This window comes from Vombatus ursinus, unplaced genomic scaffold (genome assembly GCF_900497805.2).
Source record: "Vombatus ursinus unplaced genomic scaffold, bare-nosed wombat genome assembly UNPS02011369.1, whole genome shotgun sequence".
Taxonomy (NCBI): Eukaryota; Metazoa; Chordata; class Mammalia; order Diprotodontia; family Vombatidae; genus Vombatus; species Vombatus ursinus.
Window position 1 is genome coordinate 7306763 of NW_020951147.1, and position 27910 is coordinate 7334672.

At 41.8% G+C, this 27910-nt stretch overlaps 1 protein-coding gene and 1 pseudogene across 1 annotated transcript in view; both read right to left on the bottom strand.

The window, feature by feature from the left end:
• The window catches only part of LOC114038732, a 28849-nt pseudogene extending 2248 nt beyond the window's left edge, over positions 1-26601 (bottom strand).
• A 590-nt stretch (positions 26602-27191) lies between these two features.
• Positions 27192-27910, bottom strand: part of LOC114038734 (solute carrier family 22 member 24-like) — a 34557-nt gene continuing 33838 nt past the window's right edge. Inside the window, 1 exon segment of the mRNA XM_027856131.1 lies at positions 27192-27243. Coding sequence (XP_027711932.1) covers positions 27192-27243 — 52 coding nt within the window.

Below are 27910 nucleotides of genomic sequence, written 5' to 3' on the forward strand. Positions count from 1 at the left end.
ATCTGTTTTAGCTTTAACTTTTTCTGAGATCATGAATACTACCCCTGCTTTTTTTCCTAATAAATTCTACTCCTGATCTTTATTTTACGTTTGTGTGTATCTTTTATTTCCTATCCCTCCTGACTCCTCTGCTTTACTTCTGCCCTCTACTTTGGTGTCCTATTACTTAAACTCCCCTTCTCCTAAGATCCCTGCCTTATCCTCCCCCCACCCTTCCCTCTTATCCTCTTGTTTCTATCTGAATTTAGAAGACTTTTATAGCCTTCCAAATTTATATATATATATATATACATACATACATATATATGTTATTCCCTCTTTATCCCATTCCCATTAATCTAAATACCCTTCTACACACCCCCAACCTATTCCCTCACCCTCTTATTTCTTGATAAATTTGGAAGGCTTTTATAGCTCAAAGTTTCATTAAGCACACAGTAAGTGTTGAATAAATCCATGCTTGCATGCATTCAATTCATCTAGTCCAATTCCCTTTTTACAGATCAGGAAAATGAAGCTGAGACATGTTAAGTGACCTTCCCAAGATTCCACAGGCAGTACTCACCCACATTCTATATCTTGGATGGTGTCAGGCATTGGCTGGTTCTTGGTTTCAGGGAGGAAGAAGAAGACCACAAGCCTGGCAGTGATGACGATGACTGCAAAGGTGATCTGTGGCATGGCTGGAATGTAGTGCCAGAATGTAGTGCCTGAGTGTATTCACTAATGGGGCCAGCATTGCCCCGATCTGATCTATTATGAAAATGAATCCCCGAATGTGTTCCTGCCGGGACAAAGAATATCTGATTGGTTATCCTAGATTCAACACCTGTTAAATATTCCCTTCCTTAGCCTCCAGTTAGTAGAGTCTGCAGTGTGTATTCATGGAGTACTGAAATTCTTAAAAACTACAGGAAGCTCAGGAGCTCCTGGAATTTATACATTTGGAGGGAAGGAAAATATTGTTTAAACTCCAAATGATTATCTCAACAAGTAAGCAAATATGTTAGTTGAATCTTGCCCTAATAGCTTTATCTTTCCTTTGATGTCTGTGGCTGAATGGGTAAAGAATTAACTTCCTTCATCACTAGTAAGGATGAAACTCCTCCATTGGTGGCCTCCTTACCATGGTACCACCATTTTCTCACATGTCTACTCCTAGTAGGGTGTAAGCTCCTTCTGGGTAGGGACTGCTGACTCTTGTATTGCCTAGAAACTCTGGGAAAACTATGCCCAATGAAGACAACAAAATAAGTGGAAAGAATGATACAAAGAAAAGTTATGAGAAGACACACCTTCCCCCTCTTCTCAACTCCTTTGTAGAAATCGGAAGTCCATGGGCATGAAATATTATAGATATTTTCAGACTTTTTCAATGCACTCATCAGTTTTACTGATTTTTTTCTCTTCTTCCTCATTTTCTTTTAGAAATACTATTTGTTACATGAGACAGGTCTCTAGGAGGAGGAGAAGGGGGAGAATAAAGGGAGAAATTTAGGTGATGCAAAAACTAAATATATCACTACATTATAAAAAAAAGATTAACAGCATCTTCATTTTCAGAGATTATAATGAAATCCTTTCTTCTTCCCTTCCTTTCCTTCTCTCTTCATTCCTCTCATCCTCACTCTGTCCTTGTCTTTTCCCCTTGCCTTCCTTCCTTCCTTCCTTCCTTAGTTCCTTCCTTCTTTCTTCCTGTCTTCCTCTTCTATAGGCAGTCTGACATAGAGGAGAGATTATAGGACCTGGAGTCAGAAAGACTTGGGTTTGAATACATGAACCGTGTCATGGACTTTTATAGGACCACAGCATCTGAGAGTATGGAAGGACCTCAGTGGCCATCTAATCCAATTCATGCATGAAGTAATCCCCCTATAACACATCCAACAAGTGGTTATCCAGCCTCTGTTTGAGGGCCACCAAGGAAGAGGACCTCACCACCTCTGGAGGGGGCCCTTCACTAGCCCAGTTGGAGACAAGTGAAATTGTTAGGAAGCTTTTCCTTACATCAAGGCTAAATGAGCCTGTGAACATCCCCCATTGCTCCTGGTTCTGATCTTGGTTAGGGCCAAACAGAACAAGGCTACTCTCTTCTCCACAAGACAACAGTTCAGATGCTAAGACAGGACTCCTGTTCCTCCTTCTTAAGTTCTTAAGACTAAACATGCCAAGTTACTTTGATTGCTCCTCTTGGGTTATAAGCTCATGGCCCTTTGCCATCCTGGTTGTCCTCTTCTGGATATCTGTTAGGTCATCAATATCTGTGCTGCCCAGATGAGGTGTGCCAAGGGCACATATGTGGAGTTGATCTTTTTGGTTTACATCCATCTGTTTTCACTTTCGTCTCCTTAGCCCAATGCTCTTGGCTGTCAAAGTCCTTTTGGATCCTGACTCTCTCATCCAGTGTGTTAGAGATCCTTCCATCTTTCCTTTGGGTCATTGGCAGATTTGATAAGCCTGTTCTCTGTGCCTTTATCCAAGTGATTGACATAAAGGATAAAGAGAACAGAATCAGGCACAGATCCCTGGGGCACTCCACTAGAGACTTCCTGTTACATTGACAGTGAATGATTAACAACTACCCTTGGAGTATGGCCATGAAACCAGTTCTGAATAGCTGATGCATCTTCATATGATCCACATCTCTCCATTTTTTTCCAAGAATAGCATGAGATACTTTATCAAGAGCTTTGTTAAAATCAAAATAAACTCTATCCACAGCATTGCCCTTCTCCACTATTTCAGTAATCCTGTCCAAAAAGGAAAGCCTATGAGGTTAGTCTGCCATGCCATGCTCTTGATGACAATACCATGCTTGCTCTTGATAATCAATGCTTCCCTTTCTAGATAGCCATAAATCATATTTTTAATGGTTCTTTCTAGAATTTTCCAGGAATCCAAGTAAAACTCATTTTCTTAGTGTTTGCAAGCTCTGTTCCTTTCTCTTTTTGAAAATTCAAACATTTGTCCTTCTCTAATCTTGCAGCACCTTTCCTCTTCTCTGTAATCCTCAATTATCACTGACCAAACTCGGCCATCACTCCATCACTCCATTGTGACTTGTTATTTCAGGAGCCCAGGGTGTAGTTCATCTGGGCCAATTCGTTTGAATTCATTAAGGCCATTCAAGGTGCTCTCATGTTGTCCCTTACTTGTCTTGGGGACAGCCAGTGGCATGCTGACAAACGTTTAGCAAAAAGCTCTCCAGAAAAGAATCCATCCCTTTTTGGGAGTCTTTTGCCTATACACTGAGCACTGGATCAGTGACTATTCAAAGACCTCCATACTGACCTGTCTGGATGCAGTCACGGAACACCTGCCCATGCTCTAACATCACATGTGGGGTTGCATCAGACTGAGGCCACTGTGCATGCTCATAAGGGCAGGGTTCTAACTGGCCAGTCCCTGTTTGTTATCTCTTTTTTCACTTGAAATGACAATAGTATAATGACATATGATGACAATAACATAATGTCATATGATGACAATAATAGCGAGGTTTTAAGGTTCACATAGTGCTTTACATATGTTATCTTATTCGATGTTTCTAACAGTTCTGGGTAGTAGGTGCTGTTATTATCCCCATTTTACAGATGAGGAACCTGAGGGAAAGACAGGTGAAGTGCTTTACCCATGGTCATGCAGCTAATCATTATCTGAGACAAGATTTGAACTCAGATTTTCCAGATGTTAGATCCAGTGCTTTACCTGTTGCACTACCAAGGTACCCCTAATGACATGTCTAAACCTTTGTGAAACTTTAAAGGTGCTGAATGAAATCTAGCTACTGTTATCCTAGGACACTGGCTTGTCTTCACACACATATTTCAAGCCCATGTTCAAACCAGGGTGAAGGTAAGACAGCGACCAAATTTCCCGATGCCCACAAGCTTCTTGGCATTACCCATCCATCTTGCTAGTTCCCATTGTATAACAGCAGCTGCTGTTGTTTTAGCTTGGCTAATTCTTGAGTTTGGCTCTGGTCCTACTTCTAGAGAAACAGCTCCATGTGCTTCATCTCAAGTCCTCCTCTGAGACTTCACTATGACATGGAGGAGACCCCTAGGTCTCCAAAGGCCACAGGAGATAGAAGCCATGGCAGCCCCTACTAAGCTGGAAAGATTTCCTGTGTGGGTCCAGGGGCAATTTCTGCCTTTTTGTCTGAGCTCCAGCTTAGATGATCTCAGGTCACTAATCACCAGCTTGGTTGCAAGGAAGATGGGCGTTTTTGTCCAGAGCCAAAGGAAGGTCTGGAGAATGATCTTCTAAGTTTGGGATGAGCTGATATTGGGATGTGTGTGTGTGTGTGTGTGTGTGTGTGTGTGTGTGTGTGTGTGTGTATGTCTGTGTGTGAGTGGGGTCAGGATCTCTGGACCTTAAAGGTGAGAGCCTGGTTATGTCAGAGAAAGCCCCAGACACAGAAAATCTCCCTGGCATGCCTCCTGGGGGATCTAGTCTATTGAGTCTCCTCATCCCCCCTTTCCCCAGAAATGACAATTCTTTATCCCCAAATTCTCTGTCTTACCTGACTGCTGTGGGTAGGAGCTCAAGGATATAGACACTGTTACTGGAAATGCAGACCACAATACAGCTGATTCCTATTGTCACCAAAATCACACGCAGAATTCCTATAAAGCAGAAGACCAAAAAAATCTCAATAAAGCAGAGTTCAACACATCTTGGAGCCGTTCATTTGTTTATTCACCGTATTAATTCACATATTCATACACATAATCATCCCTCAATTTACTCCTCCATTCATTCCCTTCATCTGCCTACTCATCCAGCCATTTATCCCCATAGTATTTTTTTTATTAATTAAGTTTTAGTTTTCAACATTCACTTCTACAAGATTTTGAGTTCCAAATTTTCTCCCCATCTTGTCCCTGCCCCGATCCCAAGATGGCATGCATTCCTTCTATCCCCGCCCCCCTTCTCTTATGCCCTTCCCCTTCTACCAATGGTATTTCTTATTAGAGGTAGCTAAGTGGTGTAGGGATAGGGTGGTAGGCTTGGAGTCAGGAAGATCTGAGTTTGAATCCTGCCTTCAAACTTACTGTGGGTGACTCTGGCAAGTCATTTAACCTGTCTCAGCCTGGTTTCCTCATCTGTAAAATGGGGGTCTTAGCATCTGCCTCCCAGGGTTGTTGCGAGGAACAAATGACATGATACATGTGATACGTGTAAAGTAATTTGCAAACCTTAAAATGCTATCTAAATGGTAATTATTATTTGTTTGTTTTGTCTAGCAAATGATAAATACTTATTGTGCCTTTACTGTGTTCAAGGCTCTGTGGTAAGTGCTGAGCAGGTAGTGGAAAGATGAATTCAACAATCCCTTCCTTTAAGGAACTCAGTGAAGCTGAATTCAAACCTCATGGCAGCCATTTACTCATCATTTACTCAATTCACTTGTTCATCCTATTCTTCCATCTCTTTATCTCTTTACCTATCTACCCATCTATCCATCCATCCATCTAGCTATTCACCTATCCATCTATTGATCAATCCATCCATCCCTATCTACCTATAAATCAATCAAAATATCTATCATTTCTCTCTCTCTCTCTCCATCCATTCATCTATTCTTCTAGCTATCTACTCATTCATCTATTGATCCATCTATCTATCTATCTATCTATCTATCTATCTATCTATCTATCCATCATTCCACTCTATCTACTCATCTATCCTGGCCTGGGTTTGAGTCCTGGCTCTGTCATTTATTCACTCTGCACCTCTGGACAAGTGGGTTCTCCCCTTTGAGCCTATTTCCTCTTTTTTAAAATGAGACAGTTGGGAAGTCACCATGGCATTGGATGCCGTTGGAACCAGAGGACCTAAGTTCAAATTCCACCTCTGAGGTATACTGCTTGTGTGAGCCTGAGCAAGTCGCTTCAATTCTCTGGGCCTCAGTTTCTTCATCTGTAAAAAAAATGGGATTTTTTGGCCTCTGAGGTCCCTTTAGCTCTAGATCTACAATACTACGACTCAAGGGTCTCATACTTTTTTTTTGTTTTTTTTTCTTTCTTTCTTTCTTTTTTTTTTTTTTTTTGGCAATTGGGGTTAAGTGACATGCCCAAGGTCACACAGCTAGTAATGGTCAAGTGTTTGGTCTGAGGCCGGATTTGAACTCAGGTCCTCCTGACTTCAGGGCCAGTGCTCTATCCACTGCGCCACCCAGCTGCCCCGGTCTCATACTTTTTCAGCCCTAATTGTTGCTGGGTATAGGGACTGGACCTATGATTTCTTCCTTATGCAGGTGTATATGGAACACCCAGGTAAAGAAATTTACTCTACTAACTCAGATTAGTCTTTTCTCTGCAATCTGCAAGTTGCCTAGTGCACTGAAGAGTTAAGTGACTTGCCCAGGGTCACACAGACAGTGTGCATGAGATGAGACTTGAACTCAGTCAGTTAATGAATAGTCATTAAGTACTTACTACAAGTTAGGCACTGTGCTAAGTGCTGGGGCTACAAAGAAGGGCAGAAACAAGGTCCTTGCCCACGAGGAGCTCGCATTCTAATGAGGGAGACAACACGCAGACAATGATGCGTACAAGAGATATACGGTATAAATGGGAGACACTTCCTGGTTTTGAGAGCAGATCTCTGTCTACTTTGCCTCTGGAGTCCTAATGCTCAAGGAGCCCATGATGACCATTCGTTCCTGCCCCAAGATCCTTGTGCTTTAAGTCTGAGGGCGTAATGAAGGCAACCAGAGGTACATCCTCTCCCCCATAGTCCCTTGGCAGAATCAAAACCCCAATCTGAGATTTATTTCCTAGTCCCTATGCTCCAAAGTGGGAGGGGGAGGGGAAGGGGGAGGTCTGACATGCCCAGAAAGGCCACATTCAATCCAGCCTTAAGGACGGGCAAGGAACTTTTCTTCAAAAATGACAATCATACTGCTACGGTTGATATTTATATAAATTGCACCATGTTCCAGGCACTGGGCTTAGCATATTAGAAATATTATCGGACAAAACTGCTAGAGGTAAGTGCTATTATTATCCCCATTTTATAGGTGAGGAAATGGAGGCAGGTAGAGGTTAAGTGATTTGCCCAGGGTCATCCTGCTGGGAAGTATCTAGGACTGGATTTGAACTCAAGTCACCCTGACACCAGAACCGGTGCTCTGTTGGGCTACCTAGCTGCCACTGTTCTAACCATTGGGCCACCTAGCTGCCTCTGATCCTATGCTACTCCTACTCCCCTTTTCCTCCTTTCCTCAAAGCCCACTCTCTTACCTTGAGGCAGAAATGCATTGGCAAGTATGAACAGTCCAGCAAGGAGGAGGCAGGCCACTGCTATTGTTCGAAGGCCAAGGTGGTTCATTATGAACAAGGTCAAAAACTTGCTTACAAAGGTGGAAGCTCCCAATAGAACTTGGAGTGTTTGAACATTGCTCCCCAAGTTCTGAAGATCCATAAAGAGCCCATAGAAAAGCATCGCTGTTGGGAAACTGTAGCAGGCAGTGGGGAAAGCAGAGAAAATCCATCACACTTGGAGGCCAGAGTTCACCATTAAATGCAGTTCAGTCCAACAAGCCATGATTAAATACCTGTTGGGTGCCAGGGTCTGTGCTAGGTGGTAGGGACACCAACCCACAAGGAGTTCATATTCTGCTGAGGGTGGCAATGTTCCTTGAGTACAGTTAGGTCAATGCCAGATAAATTCAGGAGGGCTAGAGGTTCACCGAGTGGGGAGACCAGAAGAGGCTTCAGTAGGAGCTGATGCCCAGGGCTGAGCCTTGAAGGCAGCCAAGGATTCCAGGAGGCAAAGGTGAGGAGGGGGTGTGTTCTAGGCATGAGGAACCTCACATACAAAGACAGAGAGTGAGAGATGGACTCCCTAGTTCAGGAAACATCAAGGAAGTCATTTGGGTTGTAATGTAGATAGTGTAAAGGATAGTGTAAATTGATAACATTTAATTTTTTCCCCAATTACATTTAAAAACAATTTAAAAAATTCATTGCTTTTTAAAAATGTTTTGAGTTCCAAATTCTATCCCTTAGTTATTTGGTGGATGAAATGAAAGCGGGGGGGGGGGGGGGGGGGAAGAGAGGAAGGAACAAAGGAAGGAAGGAAGAAAAGAAGGAAGGGAGGAAGAGAAAATTAATATGCTTTGATCTGCATTTAGACTCCATCATTTTTTTCTCTGGAGGCAGCTAGCATTTTTCATCATGAGGCCTTTGGGATTTTCTTGGATTGTTGTATTGCTGAGAAGAGGTAAGTCTGTCATAGTTGATCATTGCTCAAGTAACTGTTACTGTGTATAGTGTTCTCCTGATTCTGTTCACTATACTTTGTATCAGTTCATCTAAGTTTTCCCAAATATTTCTCAAAGCATCCTGCTCACCATTTCTTTCTTCCTTTCTTTCTTTTTCTTTTTTCTTTTTTTTTTGGTGAGGCAATTGGGGTTAAGTGACTTGCCCAGGGTCACACAGCTAGGAAGTGTCAAGTATCTGGTCTGAAACTGAATTTGAACTCAGGTCCTTCTGACTCCAGGGCGAGTGCCCTATCACCATTTCTTATACCAATAATAGTCACCACAATCATATACCACAACTTGTTCAGTCATTCCCCATTTGATAGGCATCTGCTCAGTTTCCAATTCTTAGCCACTAAAAAAATCAACTATAAATGTTTTTGTAAAATAGATTTTTCCCTTTTTAAAAAAATATCTTTGGGATACAGACCTAGTAGTGGTACTGTTGAATTAAAGGTATGCACAATTTTATATCCTGTTGGACATAGTTCCAAATTGTCCTCCAGAATGGTTGGATCAGTTCACAGCTCTACCAATAGTACGTTAGTATCTAACTTTTCCCATATTCCCTCCAACATTTGTCATTTTCCTTTTCTGTCATATTAACCAATCTAATGGGTGTCCATTGGTAACTCAGAGTTGTTTTAATTTGCATTTCTCTAATCAACAGTAATTTACAGCATTTTTTTCCATATGACCATAGGTAACTTTGATTTCTTTGTCTGAAAACTTACTAGTCATATTCTTTGACTATTTATAAATTGGGGAATGACTGGTATTCTTATAAATTTGACTCAGTTCTCTATATAATTGAGCAATGAAACCTTTATCAGAGATACTTGCTGTAAATCCCCCATCCCAGTTTTCTGCTTTCCTTCTAATTTTGGCTGCATTGGTTTTGTTTGTGCAAAACCTTTTAAAGTTTATGTAATCAAAATTATCCATTTTACATTTCATGATGCTCTCTATATCTTTTTTGGTCCTAAAATTTTCCCTTTTCCCTAGATTTAGAAGGAAAACTATTCCATGTTCTCCCAATTTGCTTACGTGTACACCCTTTATGTATAAATCATGTACCCATTTTGACCTTGTCTTGGTATACAGTGTGAGATTTTGGTCTATACCTAGTTTCTATAATATTATTTTCCAGGCTTCCCAACACTTTTTGTCAAATAGTGAATTTTTGTCCCCAAAACTTTGATCTTTGGGTTTGCTAAACACTAAATTACTTTGGTCATTTACTACAACGTATTGGATAACTAATTTAGTCCACTGATCCAACATTCTATTTCTTTATCAGTACCAGATTGTTTTGATAATTTCCACTTTAATTTGAGGCTTGTTATGGCTAGGCCATCTTCCTTCATACTTTTTTTTCATTGATTCCCTTGATATTCTTGACTTTTTGTTCTACCAGATGAATTTTGGTATTACTTTTTCTAGCTCAATAAAATAATTTTTTAAAATATCATTGGTATATCACTGTATAAATAAGTTAATTTAGGTAAAATGATCATTTCATTGGGTTGGTCTAATCATGAGCAATTAATATTTTTCCAATTGTTGAGATCTAACTTTATTTGTGTAAGAAGTGTTTAGTAATTATGTTCATATAGTTCCTGTGTTTGTTTCAGCAGGTAGACTCCTAAATATTTTATAATGTCTAAGTAACTTTAAATGGAATTTCTCTTTCTATCTCTTACTGCTGAACTTAGTTGGTAATATATAGAAATGCAGATGATTTATGTGGGTTTATAGTATATCCTGCAACTTTGCTAAAGCTGTTAATTATTTTGACTAGCTTTTTAGTTGATTCTGTATGCCATCATATCATCTGCAAATCATCATCATCATAATAGCTAACATTTATGTAGTGTTTTAAAGGTATTTAGAAGGGAGGGAGGGGAGCAGGGGGATAGAGAGGAGAATGTGAGGCACCAGGTTCTAATCAAAGGTTAGCTATGAGGAGATGTGACCTCTCTGGTCTCATAAAGAAAAGAGCCAGTGGGGGAGTAGGTGAGGAGTAGGAGGAAAAGATTGAAACAGGAAGGAGGGAGAAAGGAGGCCTTACTTTGGAGGTTGGAGTGGGTTCCACTTATGAATGCTAAAATGAGGTTATGGAGATAGCTGGATAGGGAAACAACGATCTTACACTGGATGAAGCCTGGGGATTTGGTGCTTGAAAAGATTACATGTCCTGGTGGGGGGAGGGAGTAGAGTTGGAACCACTGAGGGCCACTGACACCTGGACACACAGGAGAGCATGAATACAGAGAGGAAATTTCTAGGTAAATGTGGAAAAAATGGTCAGCAGGAGAGGGTATAGACCAGTAGTAGAGGAGGGGCTCTACCATGGGGCAGTGTACTCTCTGATACCTGCAATAGTTGGCATTGTTCTGGGAGGGAGGCACAATGGAAAGAGGGAATCTATGGAATAAGTCCTACAAGGCAGTGGTAGAAAAGACCTAGAGTAAGGAGCCATTGGAAAGAATTCCTTAGAAGCTTCGATTGTAATATGAGTACAGATAAAAGCAAGAAATCATATAATTAGAGGGGTTGTGAATCACAGAATGAGAGTCTGCAGTAAAGAGAAAGAGAAGATGGAAAATAAAGAGAGTGAAAGATTCTTTTTGAAAAAGGTTGCAAAAATGAAATTTTAAAAAATAATGAAAAAAACTAACTGAAGGGGAGGAGATGAAGGGGAAATCTCCTTAACTGAGAGGAAAAAAGAGGAGGGAGAAATATAGAATGAGGTAAAAGTGAGAGAGAAAAGAGGACTAATAAACAAAACTCTGAAGAGAAAGTGGTAACAAACAAAAGGAAGAGAGGCCAGTGAAGAATCACAGGAAAGTCAATGAAGAAACATAATTCTGCGCTTACAGCAGGAAAGGGAGGAAATCTGAACTTGAAAAATATTCCAGGTCACTTCAGCTTTCAGTAGCCAAGGTGGTGAAGTAAGCTGCTCTTACCCTCCCTTCTTAACCCCTGAAAGCCCAGAAAATATCATCCCAGGAAAAACCCTGGAACAGCTGAACCAGAAGAAAGATGGGGTGCAGCAGTCCAGTAACCCAGGTAGCTTGAGGGATTAACAGGAAAGACCCCTCTTGCCCTGGGGAAAAGGGAACAGTACAGAACGGGAGGCGGTCTAGCAAGCTAATGGAAAGCCCCACCTCAGCATACCAGGAGGAGATCCTGAAACCCAGGTGGTGGAGCAGGCAAACAACAACACCTGGACCCCCGAGTGCCTCAGTGAAGGCAGGGGAACTGGTGGGAACCAGCTTGGAAAACCACCTGGTGACTCGGGGTTCTACGGCAAGTCTCCCAGTGCCTCGGCAAAACTAAGGGAAGCAGCACTCCAATGGGCCCCAGGTGAATAAACATCCTGCAACATCCACCTGAAAGGAGCTGAAGAAAGCAAAAGGAAGGAGAGGCCCAGGTGAGTAGGAAATCTCCAGGAGCCACACTATCCAATCCTACCCCAAGAGTTCCAGTGTTGCTGATTCCAGCCCAACACCAGGTAAGCTGCCAGAACCCTACAGTCTCCAACTGCCAGCATTGGAGGCCCCAGCACACAAAGCCGGTGACCAGGTCCTAGGCTTCCAACAAAAGAAGCTTGGGTCAGTGCCTTCTGCTCCCCAGCAGTAGAGCTCAATCTCTTTAAAGACCAGGAAATAAGCAAACACCATGAGTGAAAAGAAATGTACGATAGATTCTTATTATGGGAAGGGTGAAGATCAAGGCAAAAATTCTGAAGTGGACAACATTGTCAACAAACCCACATCTGGAACCTCAAAAGGGAATATGAACTGGTCTGAAGCCCAAAAAACCTTCTTAGAAGAGCTCGAGAAGGACTTTAAAAGTCAAATGGAGAGGCGGAAGAAAAAGTGGGAAAAGAAATGAGAGGTATGAAAAATATTTCAAATGTTAGGGACAGAGGAAAATACAAAGCTAACTATAACTGTGAATGGATTAAACAATCCAATAAAATAAAAAAAATGCTAGATCAGATAAGAAAACAAAGTCCTACAATCTGTTACTTGCATAAAGAAAAAAGACAAACACAAATTAAAATTGAGGGGATGGAAAAAATTTACTAAGCATTAAGTGAATGCAAAAAAGCAGCAATCACCATCATTCTATCAGACAAAGCAAGAACATTAAAAATTTTAAAAAGAATAAACAGGGAAATTATATTGTGCTGAAAGGAGCCATAGATAAAAACAATATCAGTAATAAACTGACGTACAACAAATGCCCTAGCTTCCAAATTCATAAAGTAAACACCTGAGCTTTAAAAAGACAAAGACAGTAACCTAATAGTGACAGGAGACTTTGGATACTTTTTCTTAAAAAAGATAAACAAGAGAAAAATATAGAACTCAACAAGTTTCTGGAGCAACTAAAGTTAAAAGACGTGACATTCTCTAAATGGGAGAGGAAAAGAATATTTCTCCACCCTACAGGCAACTTTTAAAAAGTTGACCATGTATTAAAGCACAGAGATACTGCAAACCAATGTAAATAAGAAGAAATATTTAATATATCCTATATATACCATAATGCAATAAAAATAAGGATTCATTCAGGAACTATAAACAGAGGATGCATACCCAAATGGAAAACTCGACAACAAAATCTTAACTAATGACTGGGTAAAGGAACTAATTTTAGGAATAATTAATATCACTGCAAAAGAAAATAATAATGAACCAATATGCTAAAACTTCTGAGATGTGTCTACAGCAGTCATGAAAGGGAAAATAAGATAGTTTGTATCATATATTAACAAAATAGAAAAAGAAAGGATCAATCAACTGAATATGCATTTTTAAAAAGTAGAATATCAACAAAGAAGCCTAAAATAAGCACAAAATAAGAAATATTAAAAACTAGAAGGGAAATAGATAATTTGGAAACAAAGAGGATGCTTGTTTTGATATAGGAGGAATGAGTGACCTTGGAGGTCCCTTTTGACATTGAGATTGCATGATTCTGGAACTGAGCCATCTATTTAGTCTGCCATTTGAGGGAAGATGGAGGAAGAGAACCTTGGCAAAGAGAAGAGGCAGAGAAGTGCTTATGATGATGTGTGCCACCACCATTGCTGTCTTGAGAAAAAATGCAGGATTTTTTGTTTCTTTTCTTTTTTTTTTATTAGACGTGTGATTTCATTGATGAATCAAGTTAGTGGGTAAAGAAAGAAAATCTCCACGCAAATCATAACCTTCTCTGCAACTTAGTCTTAGAGACTTGTCTGCAGCCCTGACAGGTTAAGGGACTTGCCCAGAGTCACAGGATCTGCCTCGGGTGTGGGAGAGCAATGTCATACTCTGAAGCCAGCCCTCTGCCCACTGCCCACTGCTTAGGGGGAAATACCCTCTTCTTTCACTGAACCAACCTCTATTATCATTAAGACCAAGGTTTGTGATTTTTTTTTTAATTGCCAAACCACCTCCTTTGAGTTCAGAGAAATTCTCTTTTCCCCAAGTAACCACCTTCTAGGAACCCAGGGGAGCTCATTTCTGTCCTTATTGGGCTTTTCATTCTTTTGCATGTCTCTTCTTGCCCAACACAATAAAGGAGGGGACTTTATACTATTCATCTTCCTCATCGTCTCTGATGAAGGTTTATACAAAGTCATTTCCCCCAAGAATGTTGTTCGCACAATGAGCCTTTGGGTTCCAATGTCTTAAGTACAATTTATGTGAAATATATTGTCTCCACAGAAGAGATCTTACAATGTGCTTGGTGTTCAAATTTGTTTGTCTTGACAGCTGAAGATGCCATCATTTATCTGCTTGGGCATTGATGCAGATTCCCACCTGTTTATGCCTTCCCATTCTGGGGGACTCTTGTCTATGCCCTCCCATGAGTTCGCCACAGAGGGGTGTGCCTCTTTCCCTCCCCACATGGCCAGTCCAGATTAGCCTCCTCTCGCAAATCCCCTCATGACATCTTTAATTCTTGTTCTTCAGGGTTTCTCCTTGGCTCTATTGTGCAAATCATTCACACCCACCATGTGCCTTCCCATCACCTACTGGTGACATTAATTGCCAGTTCTTTGAAGACTGGTGTACCACATCTCACTGCCATACACAATGCTGGTAGTATATCAGCATTGGAAAGAAGGCTCTCTTTTTTCATTTTTTGTTTTTTGTTTTTGTTTGTTTTTCTTTTTTTGATTAGGCAATGGGGTTAAGTGACTTGCCCAGGGTCACACAGCTAGTAAGTGTTATGTGTCTGAGACCAGTTTTGAACTTAGGACCTCCTGACTCCAAGGCTGGAGCTCTATACACTGCGGGCTCTCTGCTTTTGGAAGAAGCTTATAGTTGCTAAAGGGGCTTTGCAGCCTTGTGAAGGCAACCCAGCATGAGCACCTGCTATTTCTTTCTTGGTTCAACACATTGGTCATGTGTACTATCTCTTGCAGTGTATTAGATCACACTTGGAAAAGAGCAAAAAAATTTCACCAGAGAGAAACTTAAATATGAAAAACAGCAGACATAGGGGGGAAGCCTGAGAATCGTGGAGAACAAGGGAGAGATTTTTGTGGGTTAAGGAGGGGAAAGATATTCTCCAGCCTTCACGTAGGACAAGCTCTACAGGATGAATCTGAGTTTATTTTTTAGGTGGCATGAAAGGCATCTTCAGGATGATGCATGACTGCACCTGGCATGGAGGGAGAGTGAGGGGTAAACAGCCCAAATGCCAGACTGATACTGCACTGACACAATCTTCCTAGAGGAAGATTGACAACTGGGTGGCATAGTGGGTAGAGTGCAAGATTCATGAAGCCCTGAGTTGAAATCCAGCCTCAAATACTTACTAGTTGTGTGACTCTGGGCAAGTCACTTATCCTTAGTCTACCTCAGTGTCCTCCTCTGTAAAATGGGATAATAATAGCACCTATCTGAATGGGTTGTGAGGAGCAAATGAGATAATATTTGTCAAGTACTTTCCAAACCTTAAGGTATCATACAAATGTTAGCTGGCATCATCACCTTTATCACTTATCACATTGGGCAGATCCTTCAAGGAACATTTATGGAACAACAGACCAAAAAATACACAAGATGAGAAAGAAGGTGACAATGGGTTTCAATATCCATCAGTGGAGGGAGAATGCTTGTCCCTGAGGTCTTGAATCCATGGAAGCATAATGATAACTTCAAGATTTGTTGAGATAGATCTCCATTATCATGTAAGAAAGTTCTGGGGGGTGTTCTTGGCCCAAGTTTTTTTCCTGAAATATGACTCAGATGAATGCCCAGAGAAGGGGAGTCAGGCTGGGGGAAGACATCGTGGTCCTGCCATATGAAGATCACTTGAAGAAGCTGGAGAAGAGAAGACTTAGGGAGGGGAACATGAGCCCTGCCTTCAAGGACCCACAGGCCTGACATATGGAAGAGAGCAAACCTTCACTCTGCCATGTCCCCAGAGGCAGAACAGGAGCCAAGACAGAAGTCACAGAGAGAAAGGTTTAGGCTCTAGGTAAAGAACAAGCTTATAACAGTTAGAGCCGTCTGAAGGTGGAATGAACTATGCCAAGAGCCAGTGGATTCCATGTCACTGGATGTTTTTAGGCAGAAGCTGCATAAGTGTTAGTGGGGCTCAGGTGAGGAGTACTGGTGAGTGCATTCCTTAACTTCAAGTTTAATTCGATGACCTTAAAGGCTTTTCCAACTCTTTGTTGTCGCTGAGTTGTTTCAGTCGTGTCTGACTATTCATGATCCCATTGGGAGTTTTCTTAGCAGAGATATTGGAGTGGTTTGCTATTGCCTTTTCCATCTCATTTTACAGATGAGGAAACTTAGGTAAACAGGGATAAGTGATTTGCTCAGGGTCACACAGGTAGTAAGTATCTGAGGCCAGGTTTGAACTCAGAAAGATGAGTGTTTCTGGTTCCAGTGCTGGCACTCTATAAATTGTGTCACCTAATTCTAAGATTTTACAGTTCTGTGAATCACAGAAAAGAGATGGCAGCTCGGCCTGTCTTTATCTACCACCTGTGTACTGTGTCTACCTGAGAGATTCTTTTGGGGGTGTCTGTAAGCTTTAATATTCCTCATACATTATAGGGAACCTACCCTGCAAAGGACATACAGAGGATTCTTGTACGCAAATGGGGAAGCGGACCAAACCCAACATGGTGTAACGGTTCTGTGCTGTAGGCAGCTCCATCTCTGTGGCGGATCTCAAAACCTTTAGAGAGAAGAGTCAAGGATAGAGTCAGGCTAGATGTTAGAGTATGGAAAAACAGATGGAAGGAGCAGGAAGGATTGGGTTGATAAGAGATTCTAGGTAGGAATTGGGACCAAATGAGAGCTCATTGGCTATGACCTGAAAGCCTTGTTAAGCCTTTCCTTACCCCAATGGCAAGTTCTGTTACAACATGCGCAGTGGAGCCTAGCCTGTGACCATAGGATCAAAAAAGTACCATTGAGAGCCCTGAGGTCATGCAAGATCAGCAGAGACAACAGGCTGTGCCCACGTCTGTCACTACAGCAGGAGGAGTGCACACCTTGGCCCCGTATATCCTCTGTGGGTGCTCCTCCATGGAACTACTGACATCCAGCTTAGAAATAAACATAGCACTCTGTGGAACAACAATGCATTTTAAGAAAACTTTAATGAAAATACATCACCGGTACTATGATGGTATGGTCCCTGAACATGTCCTAATCACACACTTTTCCTCTGTGTTCCTCTCCATGCATATGTAGTAGGGCAGAGAGAATGCTGACTCTGAAGTCAGAAAATCTGGATTCAGATCCCTCCATTCATACTGGTGTGACCTTGTGCAAGTCACTTGAAACCTCTCTGGACCTCAGTTTCCTCATCTGTAAAATGAAGGGCAGGACTAGGGGAGCTCTAGAGACCCTTATGTGGGGATTTATCTTTGTAAGACATTGTGTTCTCTACACGTGTCCACTCTATGTATGGACACTGAATATTACAGTTGTTGAAAGTGTTCCTCAGGTTTGTGGGGAGAATTTTGATACTTTCTTATGATGCTGTTTCATTAAATGCCTTTGCTTTGGTTTGTGTTCTTTGGCTGAACAATAAAAGCAACTGTACTAGTGGGGGCTCATGAACTATGGCTTTGAGAGGATGTAGCTTCACAGAGAGAACACCTTGCATCTGTTGTATTTTCCTCTCCTTGCAGCAGGATAGAAGGCTGAGGCTTTAGCTTAGACAGAGGGCATATTTATCTCAGCTGCTGTGTGAATTTGATCCCATAGATATTCAGAATGTAGACACCAGGGGTGATCCTGTTTGGGTAACCCACATATGAGTTAGGGGAATTCCCATAGAAGCTACATATAGATGAAGAAACTGAGGCCTGAGAGACTAAGGGACCTGCTTATGATGACCCATCCAGGACGTGGCTGAGGGAGAATTCAAACTCATGTCTTTTGACTGAAAAATCTAGTGTTCTATCCTCATTGCCTTCAGGGGCTGGCTTCTGCACCTACCTTGTGCTCCTGCAATTTACTAGTGCATAAATCATTAAACTCATTTTGTACAAATTTCATTAAGACTCTTTTTCTAAATTTGCCGTGTGTGAGTAGTTGATCTTTGGTTGCCTCTGACTTAGTCAAGGTTACGAGGGGGCCAGGGCAAGGCAGGTAGTAAGTAATCATTAAGAACCTACTATGTGGCAAGCACTGTGCTAAGTGTTTTACAAATAAAATCTCATTTAATAGTCTTTATATAATTGTCTCATCAGCCATTTTCCATTGTGTCCTTATGGAATGGCAGAGCTAGAGTTAAACCATAAAGAAATGAGTAGGAAAAAAGCAGAAAGAGCCGGCAGGAAGGAGTATAGAGAACGGAGTTTGAGACAGAAGGGAAGGGCAGAAGGCTGCAGTGACTGTCTTAAACCAGAGAGAAGGAGAGAGACTCCTCCCTCCCACCTCCTCCCCAGGGCATCCTCACATCTTCCATAGTTCAGGAGCCTCTTCCCCAATTCTGATTTCTCTCTCTGACACAGCTAGTAAGACACCAAAGATTGGGGTCTTCAAACAGGCAAGTTTACAGTAGCCTCCATGGACCCTCAGTCACTGAGTCCTTATTCTTGTCCAGTATGGATTAAAGTATCCACTCCAATCCCTTACTGTTCCCTGGCCCACTGAGACTTGGAGAAGCATCGTCAGAGATGGAACTTTCCCCTTGGTAGACCTATGGCTACTGGGCTTGACCTGAAAAGTCACCAATTCCCACATCCTAGCCCGGGCTCCTCCTTCCCCTCTCACCTCTACAGTCAGGTTATTATCCATTACTCCATTTATTTTTGCAACTTTTCTGAGCATCTTTAAGGCATCATCATATTTGTTGTGGACAATCAGCCATCCAGCAGACTCTGGCAACCACCTAATTAAATAGTGCATGACAGCTTTAATTCTCCATTTTCTACTTATTCAAAGTCATACTTCTTGGATGTAGCAGAGATGGCGGTCTTCTTATTGATTCTACATCTAATTACTTTGTATCATTTAATATGCAAAATAAAGTTCACATGTAAAAGCTTTCATCCCCAGTTATGCCACAACCTCGAACAAAATGGCCACAGTTACTGATCAACTGTGGCCCTTCTTGCTTCTTCTCCTTTGAAAAAATTCTGTAAATGAGTCAGGTCAGGTTTTGGCTTTTAGCTCAAATCTGTCTTCCCCAGTAGATGTTCAGATAGACCTATCAGGAAAAAACTTCTAAAATTGTGAACCGATTAGACCCCATTTCAATCACCCTTTCCTTCCTTGAAGCTCTAAGAGGGAGGAAATTTCCTCCTTTTCTGTCTCATGGGAGTAATCATCTCAGGTGCACTATTCAGCAAGAATCCATTCTTGCATCAACCATGCAGATGCAGACAGGAGAATTACAGCATTTGAATGTGTCTTGATTCACTGACCAGTAAATGGACATTTCCATCCATCCTAAGTGAAGCTTATCTGATCTTTTCTATTAGAAAGATTTTGTTTCCTTGATTTTTGGGCTTTCTTCTAAACCCTCTCAATTCCATTATTGCTCTAGTAAAAGAAAAAAAATAAATAAATATAATGGTCTATCATCAGCTTGTCAAAATTTCAAGGTTAAAACAAGTACTTGGGGCAGCTAGGTGGTGCAGTGGATAGAGCACCAGCCCTGAAGTCAGGAGGACCTGAGTTCAAATCTGGCCTCAGATCAAACACTTGACACTAGCTGTGTAACCCTGGGCAAGTCACTTAACCCCAATTGCCTAAAAAACAAAAAAAAAACCCAAATGCTTCCTTAATTTATCTAACATTTCATCACCACAGTCTTTATTAGAAAGATTAAGTATATATTTAATAAGCAACCTTAACATTGTAAATACAAATTTATTTCTGGACCATGCATCGAGATCATAAGAATGGAGTACTCTCCCTGGGATTGTGAGATCATTAGTGCTCAGGCAGAACCATTTTAAGAATTCTCTAACAAACTTTTATACTTTGATGAGTTAGAAGACCTCTTGGAATTAAGAGATAGATTAAAAAGACTTGGAAACAAAACTATTCTAATTTATAGAATATTGATACTGGAGCAGAGATCTTTAAATTCTTTTCATACAAATTTCATTAGGACTGATTTTTTTTAAAGCAATTGGGGTTAAGTGATTTGCCCAGGGTCACACAGCTAGTAAGGGTCAAGTGTTTGACCTGAGGCTGGATTTGAACTCAGGTCCTCCTGACTTCAGGGCTGGTGCTCTATCCACTGCACCACCTCGCTGCCCCAAAACACTTTTTTTTTGTGAGGCAATTGGGGTTAAGTGACTTGCTCAGAGTCACACAGCTAGTGAGTGTTATGTGTCTGAGGCCAGATTTGAACTCAGGTCCTCCCAACTCCAGGGCCAGTGCTCTATCCATTGTGCCACCTAGCTGCCCCCAGGACTGATTTTTTAAATGATCATTCAAATTCCCAAAGTTACAAACAGAAACATAATCATACAATAAGACTTTCCTAATCTTACTTCAAGGAAAGCTGTGCTTTATTGCATTAATATCTATTAATAAATCTTCTTGGTTACTAACTGTTCCTCAGGTGATAGGAAGTCCTCCTGACAAGCAGGGATGATCTCAAGGCTCCAGCACCAGGGCCAAAGTCACTGCCTTAGGTTCTGACATTGTATGTTTTTCAGAGTGGAAAGCCATGTTGTAGTTTCAGGCTTAATTCTTGTACAGAAGCAGAGAAATACATGAGAGCTTCTTATAAGTAAACCATTTTCAGACTCCAGTGCTGCTCTTGGCAGGATCTGTCAACCAAAGTTTTCTTTTTTAAACGATGGGCTTTCATCACTCATTGGTTTTGCCTATTTTTCCATAGCCTCCTTTCCCAGCATCATAATCTTTTCAATCCTTATCTTGTACTAGGCCTGGGATCTTCCCTGTCTGTCCTGTCTGTCCTGTCTGCCCTTTTAGGAATCTGTATCTTCATCTGTGCAGATGATTCCATTCTCCTGGTGAGTTCCATTAAGTATTTCATGGCAATATTGACATCTGCTTGGCAACAGAATTCAACAAACCAGAATCCACATACTTTCTTCACACTCATGATGATTTCCTGTTTGTCATCACTCTTGCCAAAGAGTTCATAGATCTGTTCCTCAGTTGTGTAAAAGGAGAGGGTCCCAACCTACAAGGTGCAGCATTTCTTCAATAGCTTCTCTTGATCTCGTCGCCCTAGAAGTACTGGGTTGAGGTACTGGCACAGCTGCAGGTAGGAGTCGCTATCCAGCACGGTCAGGAGCCCACTTGACACAGAGAGTGGGCAAGAGAGGCTGGGTGCCTCAAGCAGGTGTCTTTCTGGGAACCCACATTTAGGGATCTAACCCAGATTTTCTGACTTCAAAAATGTCCACTTTCTGTAATTAATACTGTGAAAGATAGAGATAAATACTGGACCTATAATTTCACTGGAATAGGGGAATTGTTCGAAGGTGAAAATCCCTCTACCACTGCAATTTTGTCTTGGTGGGTTGCCTAGAGTATTGAGAAGTATAGTGACTTGCCTAGAGTCACACAGACAGTTATGGTCAGAGGCAGGACCACATTTTGGTTAGAGGCAGGACCACCTCTTATTTATACTTATATATGTTCCTGTTTTCTCCTCTGATAATATTGTCTCCTTCAGGGCAGGACCTGTTAATTTTTGTGTTTGTGTTCATAGCCTAGCAGAGTGACTAGCACCTAAAATAGAAGTTTACTGGTTTTTTCACAATGGGTTTGCCCCCAGAACACAGATGTTGTGAAAACCATCGCTAAAGCTCCATAAAAATGGCCAAGGAGAAGACCCACATTAACATTGCATCATTGGACACATAGACTCTGGCAAGTCCACCACTACTGGCCACAGCTTAAACAAATGTGGTAAAATTGATGAGAACCATTGAGAAGTTTGAGAAGTAGGCCACTGAGATGGGAAAGGGCTCTCTCAAATATACCTGACTCTTGGATGAAGTGAAGGCTGAATATGAGTGTAGTATCACTATTGATATTTCCCTGTGGAAATTTGAGACCAGTAAGTACCATGAAGCTTTAAGTCAGGCTCTGCCTGGAGATAACTTTGGTTTCTATGTCAAGAATTTGTCTATCAAAGATGTCTGCCATAGTAAAGTGCCTGGTGATATCAAGAATGACCTGCCTACAGAAAAAGCTGGATTCACTGCACAAGTCATTATCCTAAACCATATGCATCTGATCTTGATTGTCACACTGTTCACATTGATTCATGGTCTTTCTGGTAAGAAGCTGAAAGATGGCCCTAAATTTCTGAAATCTGGTGGCATGGTTCCAGACAAGCCCACAGAGCTTCTCTGATTATCCTCCCCTGGATCATTTTGCCATTCCTGATATGAGGCAGACTGTTGCAGTTGGTGTCATGGAGGCAGTTGACAAGAGGCTGCTGGAGCTGGCAAGGTCACAAAATCTGCCCAGGAGGTTAAAGGGATATTCTGTCCTATACCTGCACCACAGTCTTAGTCAGTGGTAGAAGAAGGGTCTCAGAACTGTTTGTCTCAATTGACCATTTAGGTGTAAAAGTAAAAGGCTAGTTAATGGTTACAGTGCATTGTAAAAGCTTCAGGAGAAAAGCAATGTTTTGTGGACCATTTATTTCATGGCAGTTTAAGTTATTAGTTTTTAAAATCAGTAATTTTTGAATGTAAAAGTTACAGAATTTTGAGACCATTGAAACAGTTTAATGTGAAAAGAATAGAGGCTTATTGATTGATGGATTGGATTGATTGTTACAAGGGATGGTCCAATTCTGGGTTGGGAAGGAGGAAATGATTATGATATTAAAAACAAAAGGCGTGAATCAAACTTATTTTTAAAAAGTGGAGACAAGAACTGAATTCCATATTCCCCTGAGAGTCCTAGCTCTTCTCACACTCATTCATCCCCTCAAGTGTTTGCTCTACCTTACCCTTTATTCCTGTCTCCACATATACAAAAGCCAGAATCTTCTCAACCCTCCTGTTTCTTGCCACCAGTGTTGTACCCATGAATATGCATTTCTCAGTAGCTTCCAGAGTAGAAATGGAATTGATTTTCAAAATCTGCCTAAAGACAATCTCTCTCTGAAACCAAACCCTAACATCTTTAGCATTGCTATCTCCACATGATGTTATACAGAACATGGACTGCCACAAATCTTAAGAATTAAAATTGTGGGTCCCTCAGAGAGCTACAGAGAAATTCAGGGGGACAGACTGAAAAGTTGGTCCAAAAAGTGTCACCAGAAAAGTTATGTAGCATAAGTGAGGCATAATGTGTGGGCAGCCTGCATCATGCATGGATACCAACATCATGCCAAGATGTTGCCAGAGAGGAAGTCCTGTTATTTTATGAAGAAGCATTATAAAGGTCATTGGATGAGGGGTGAGTTTAGGGAAAGAATACTAAGTGGGAGGGTTTGAGAGAAATTGAAGAGACTGTTTTTCCATCACAATTGCAGAAGACAGAAAAATGGTGGAGAGGCCTTTTGGGGGTAATTCCTTAAACCTTGATCTTCAATAAATCAATAAGCATTCACTATATGTTTACTATGAGCCAGGACCTGTGCTAATGCTGGTGATACAGGGAAAAAGCAAAAACAGTGTGAGCCCTCAAGGATATTGTAATGGGTAGACAAGACATAAAAATAAAAATATATTCATATAAATATATTTCTATGCAGTTTTACTCTTTCCATCAGAAATGCTTCAGAGTCTTTTATTCTATTAAAGATTCATTTTTCTCCTCCACTAGGATGTTGTTCACTTGTTTCAGTAATGTCTGACTCTTCACAACATCATTTGGGGTTTTCTTGGCAAAGATACTGGAGTGGTTTGCCATTTCCTCCTTCAGCTCATTTTTACAGTTGAAGAACTGAGGCAAAGAGGGTAAATGATTTGTTCAGGGTCACACAGCTGTAAGTGACTGAGACCAGACTTGAACTCATGAGGAGTCTTCCTGACTCCAAGTTAAGTACCCTACTCACTGCACTAAGTAGCTAGCCCTACCTAGAGCTAGGAGGCATCCTAAAGGTCACTTAGTCCCACTGATTTCACAGAGGAAGAAACTGGGGTATGGGGAGGGCAAGTGATTTGTCCAAGGTTACTCATCTAATAAAGGTCAAAGTTGGGATCTGAACTCATACCTTCTGATTTGAAATTAAATGATTTTTCTAACCAACTTCTTGTGTCTTAGGATATCCTTTTGGGATATCTTTGGGAAAAGTCTGTTCATCACAAATAACTTTTATTTTATCTTCTTGTTTCTTACAACTCAGAGATAACTTAATGAAGATATCTGGATTCAAGGCTATCTCATCCATGCATGGTTTTTAACTCCTGATTGGCACCGTCATCCAATGATGGGAAACATTCCCACCTTCTTACTGGGTTTCAAACATCCTGAAATGCTTTCCTAAGTTTGGGATTCTTCACCCTCCATGTACAGCCTATCAGAGAGAGAATATAAGCCCTAGGGACACTTACCAAGTAGTCGGGAAGAAGGTGAAAAGGGGAGCAGACATCACCAGCTGGAGTTTGCACCATTCCTGGATTCCACAGGCCAGAACCCCAATAAACAGTTGCCCCAGGCTAATGCATAGACCAAATGTGACTGCTAACAGGGGCTGGTACTGACTGGTAGTCCATTCCATGACTGGAAAGAAACCCCAGTACAGGATTAATTTCAGACACAGGCGAGATCTCAAAGAATATGTGCAAATATTGAAGAAGTCCCACAGAGAAGACTTACCCGGGGTCCCACCTCCCATTGTAGCTCCCGATATTGAAAACCCAAGCAGGAAGCGAAGACAGCAGTAAACTGGGAAGGATTGGGCAAAGGCAGGCACAGTGCTGGAGACAGTCACTATGAGGTAACTTGGAGGCAGTATCCATTTTCTCCCAAACCTACAGGAAACCTGATAACTGTGACCTCCGGGCAGCAGCATTATGTTGTCTCCCCACCCAGCAGCCCTCATTGTGCATTGTTTTGCATTGCTATTCCCCCATCCCTCGAATGCCTTCCCTCTCATCTCATCTCATCTCCTCCTCCTTAAGTTTCAGCTAAAATTCCACCTTTAGCAGGAAACCTTCCTCAGTCCTCCTTAACAGCAGGGCAGAGCCTTCCTCCTGAGCCTACCTCTCCCTCCCCATTTATTGTGTATGGCTCCTGAATGTGCAGAGTTGTTTGTATGTTGTCTCCCCCTCCCCCCCACTAAATGTGAGCTCCTTGAGGGCAGGGATGGTTTTTGTTTTGTTTCCTATCCCCAGCTCTTAGCCCAGTGCCCGGCATGTGGTAAGTGTTTAAGACATGCTCGTGCACTGATGGACCTTTGTCCCATGCTCAGCTCATCACCAACCTGCCTACTTTACTGGGATCTTTCCTGTCTTAGACCCACCTCCACCCACAGCTCCAAATCTAGCCCTAAATCTTCTCCCTGTTATTGTAGACTGGGATAGCATGGAAATAAAAAGAAAGTCCTTGGTTCAAATTCTGCTTTTGACTCTAGATGTGTGACCTTGGGCAAGTCTCTTTACTTCCCTGGGAGTTGGTTTCCTCCTTTGTCAAATGAGTGGGGGTGAACTAAATGATCTATAGTATCATCTTCCAACTTTAAGCTCTGTGGCCGTAGGCTCCCTTGGTTTCAGGAACATCTGTGTCCAGGTGAAACTCACCTGTCTGAGAGACAGCCCCACATGAGAAATCCTACCAGAATCCCAGCAAAGAATATTGACTGAGGCAAGGACTTCAGTGTCCAGGAGTCACACACCAGGTCCCACTGAAAAGGAAGATGAGAGCATCAGATCTTAAAGTGAGGAAAGAGAATTAGGGCTCTGGTCTCTTGCAGCCAATGGTATAATAGAACTATGATGGGAAGGAGGTTCTGGCTCAGACTTCTTGCCCCACTATAAGAAGAGGACACTGCCTCCCTTAAACTATCCTCCATCATACAGTCAAGCTTGGGGTGTCAAAATCAAACTCATTTTGACTCTGACCTTCCTGATGTAGTCATCCTTATCTTCCCCCATCTGATGTATATACCCTTACCCTCCCTTCCTGCTTTCTGTAAAATTCCATTCTACCCATAGTGCTTATGCATTTCATACTCTATATAAGGCTGCTAAAACTCTGAGCTTTCTCACTTTTTCCCATATAGATGAGCCTGTGCTTTGAGCATAAAAAAATCTGCAGAATAATGCTCTCTGCATTGTTGATTTGGTTTTTGGTAGTAGGACCTAATCAAGGGACCCCTCACTAATTTTTATCAAAGGGAACTATGCTCTGGAGGGATGGCAAAGGAGAGAAATCTGGTTCTGTCATTCACCAAAGGAATCAAGTTCCAAATCAGTGGTACCTTTTGAAAAGGAAAATGAAATCTTCCTGAGCTAAGACTGTGGCAGCAGAAGAACCTCTTACCTCAGTCACAATGGAAGAAGTGAAGACGCTTTGGTTATAAACCCAGCCATCCACACAAGGCTCCATCTCCAGCTGGCTCACGTTTTGTGCTGTGACATTTGGCCCCAAGGGCTGCCACTGTGGCCAGAAGAATCGGTGATACTTCTCTAGTTTCCCATTGGAATCCAGGGGGATGGAAAGCTTTAGGAGGGAACTAAAATTAAGGTTCCCACTGACATTGAGCAAAGCCGAGGTACTGTCAAGGAAGTGAACCCAGCACCGGTGCTCAGGGACAAAGGCAGTGAAGTTCTCTAGCAGAAAATGGCTAGCTATAAACATTAGAGAGATAGCCAAAGAAATGACCTGAAAGATCTAAAATCATCTCTTATTTCCAACTTCAAGTAGGAGATCGTCAAAGGCCATCAGGACTGGAATGCCTGCCCCAAGAAAAGAACGTCTTCAGAGAGCTACCAGGTGAAGAAAGTAATCATTTGGCTGCAACAAAACACAGGAGTTATTTTTTAGACAAGTGATGACATTTCCCCCAGAACCTTCCTCCTCACTTTGATGGAGCAATGTAGGTAGGCAGTGTTCTCAGGTCTGTGTGCAGTTGAGCATGCCAAAATACTTCTGACCATCCACAAAGAAAAAGTGGCACAGGTTTAGTGTCTAGCTGGAAGGATATATCAGCACCAAGACTGGGCACTTAAATACTCATTCTATGGGGAGCACCTATGTTGAGAGGATTCCTAGTAGATCTTCAACATGCATGTAAAGTCCAAGGTAAGGATAGGGAGACCCATAAAAAAAGTTCCAGACACTTCCAGGAAACAGAAATGTTTCCACTGTAAACCAGAGACAGAGCAGTGCCAGTTTTCTGTGTTAAGTATGACTAAGATAAAATTATAGAATGTGTTGTTTAAAAATCAACTTCGAGTTAAAGATGGATAGCTTTGACATGGCTGAGTTAGTTGAGAACCAGGTGGAATGTGCTGCAGGATGCATTGACTGATTCATGGAGGTTCATCTCCAGGGGCATTGAGAAGCAACATGGTGGCAAGAATGCTGTGGGGAGAGGTCCAGGGTAGACTGTGTTTGAGTTCCCTCTTTGAGTTCCCAAACACAGGTGAACTCCAAAGGTTAACCATGATCCCAGAGAACTAGTTCCCAATTCCATGTTTTCTATAGAGATATAGAAGGCATAGGGAACTTTGGGGTCAGAATGTTACTTAGGGTATCAGACTTGATTGTTTTGTCAGTTTTGCTGAACTCTTTTTCTATATTCTATGATTTCTGCCATGTTATGATATCTGTGGATAGATAGGCTTCTTGAGGGGCAGTTGTGGAAAGAACTCTCCTTTCCTTGGGACTTCCCTCAGCCTGGGTCTCCCTCTCTGAGATACCCTTAGGGCCAATGGTTTCTGCCTGGGCTCACTGGAAGTCACTGACCCTGGGACTTCTCATTCAGTCAAAGGACTTGACTGTACCTCAGAAAGGAGTGGCTGAATCTAGTTAGTTTAATACCACCTCCTTGGCTCCTTTGATATCATTAGGTCCTGGTCTTTCAAAAACCAACTGCCCTGCATGTAAGAGGCTGGGTTTGCTTGATGAATGAATTCAAAAAGACATTCTGACCTTGCTCAAATTTTGTGCCTGCAATTTGACCCTGATTTGAGTGCCTGACAATTTGACCATTCTGTGTTTGTCTCTGTGTGGTGCAGGTGAGCATCTG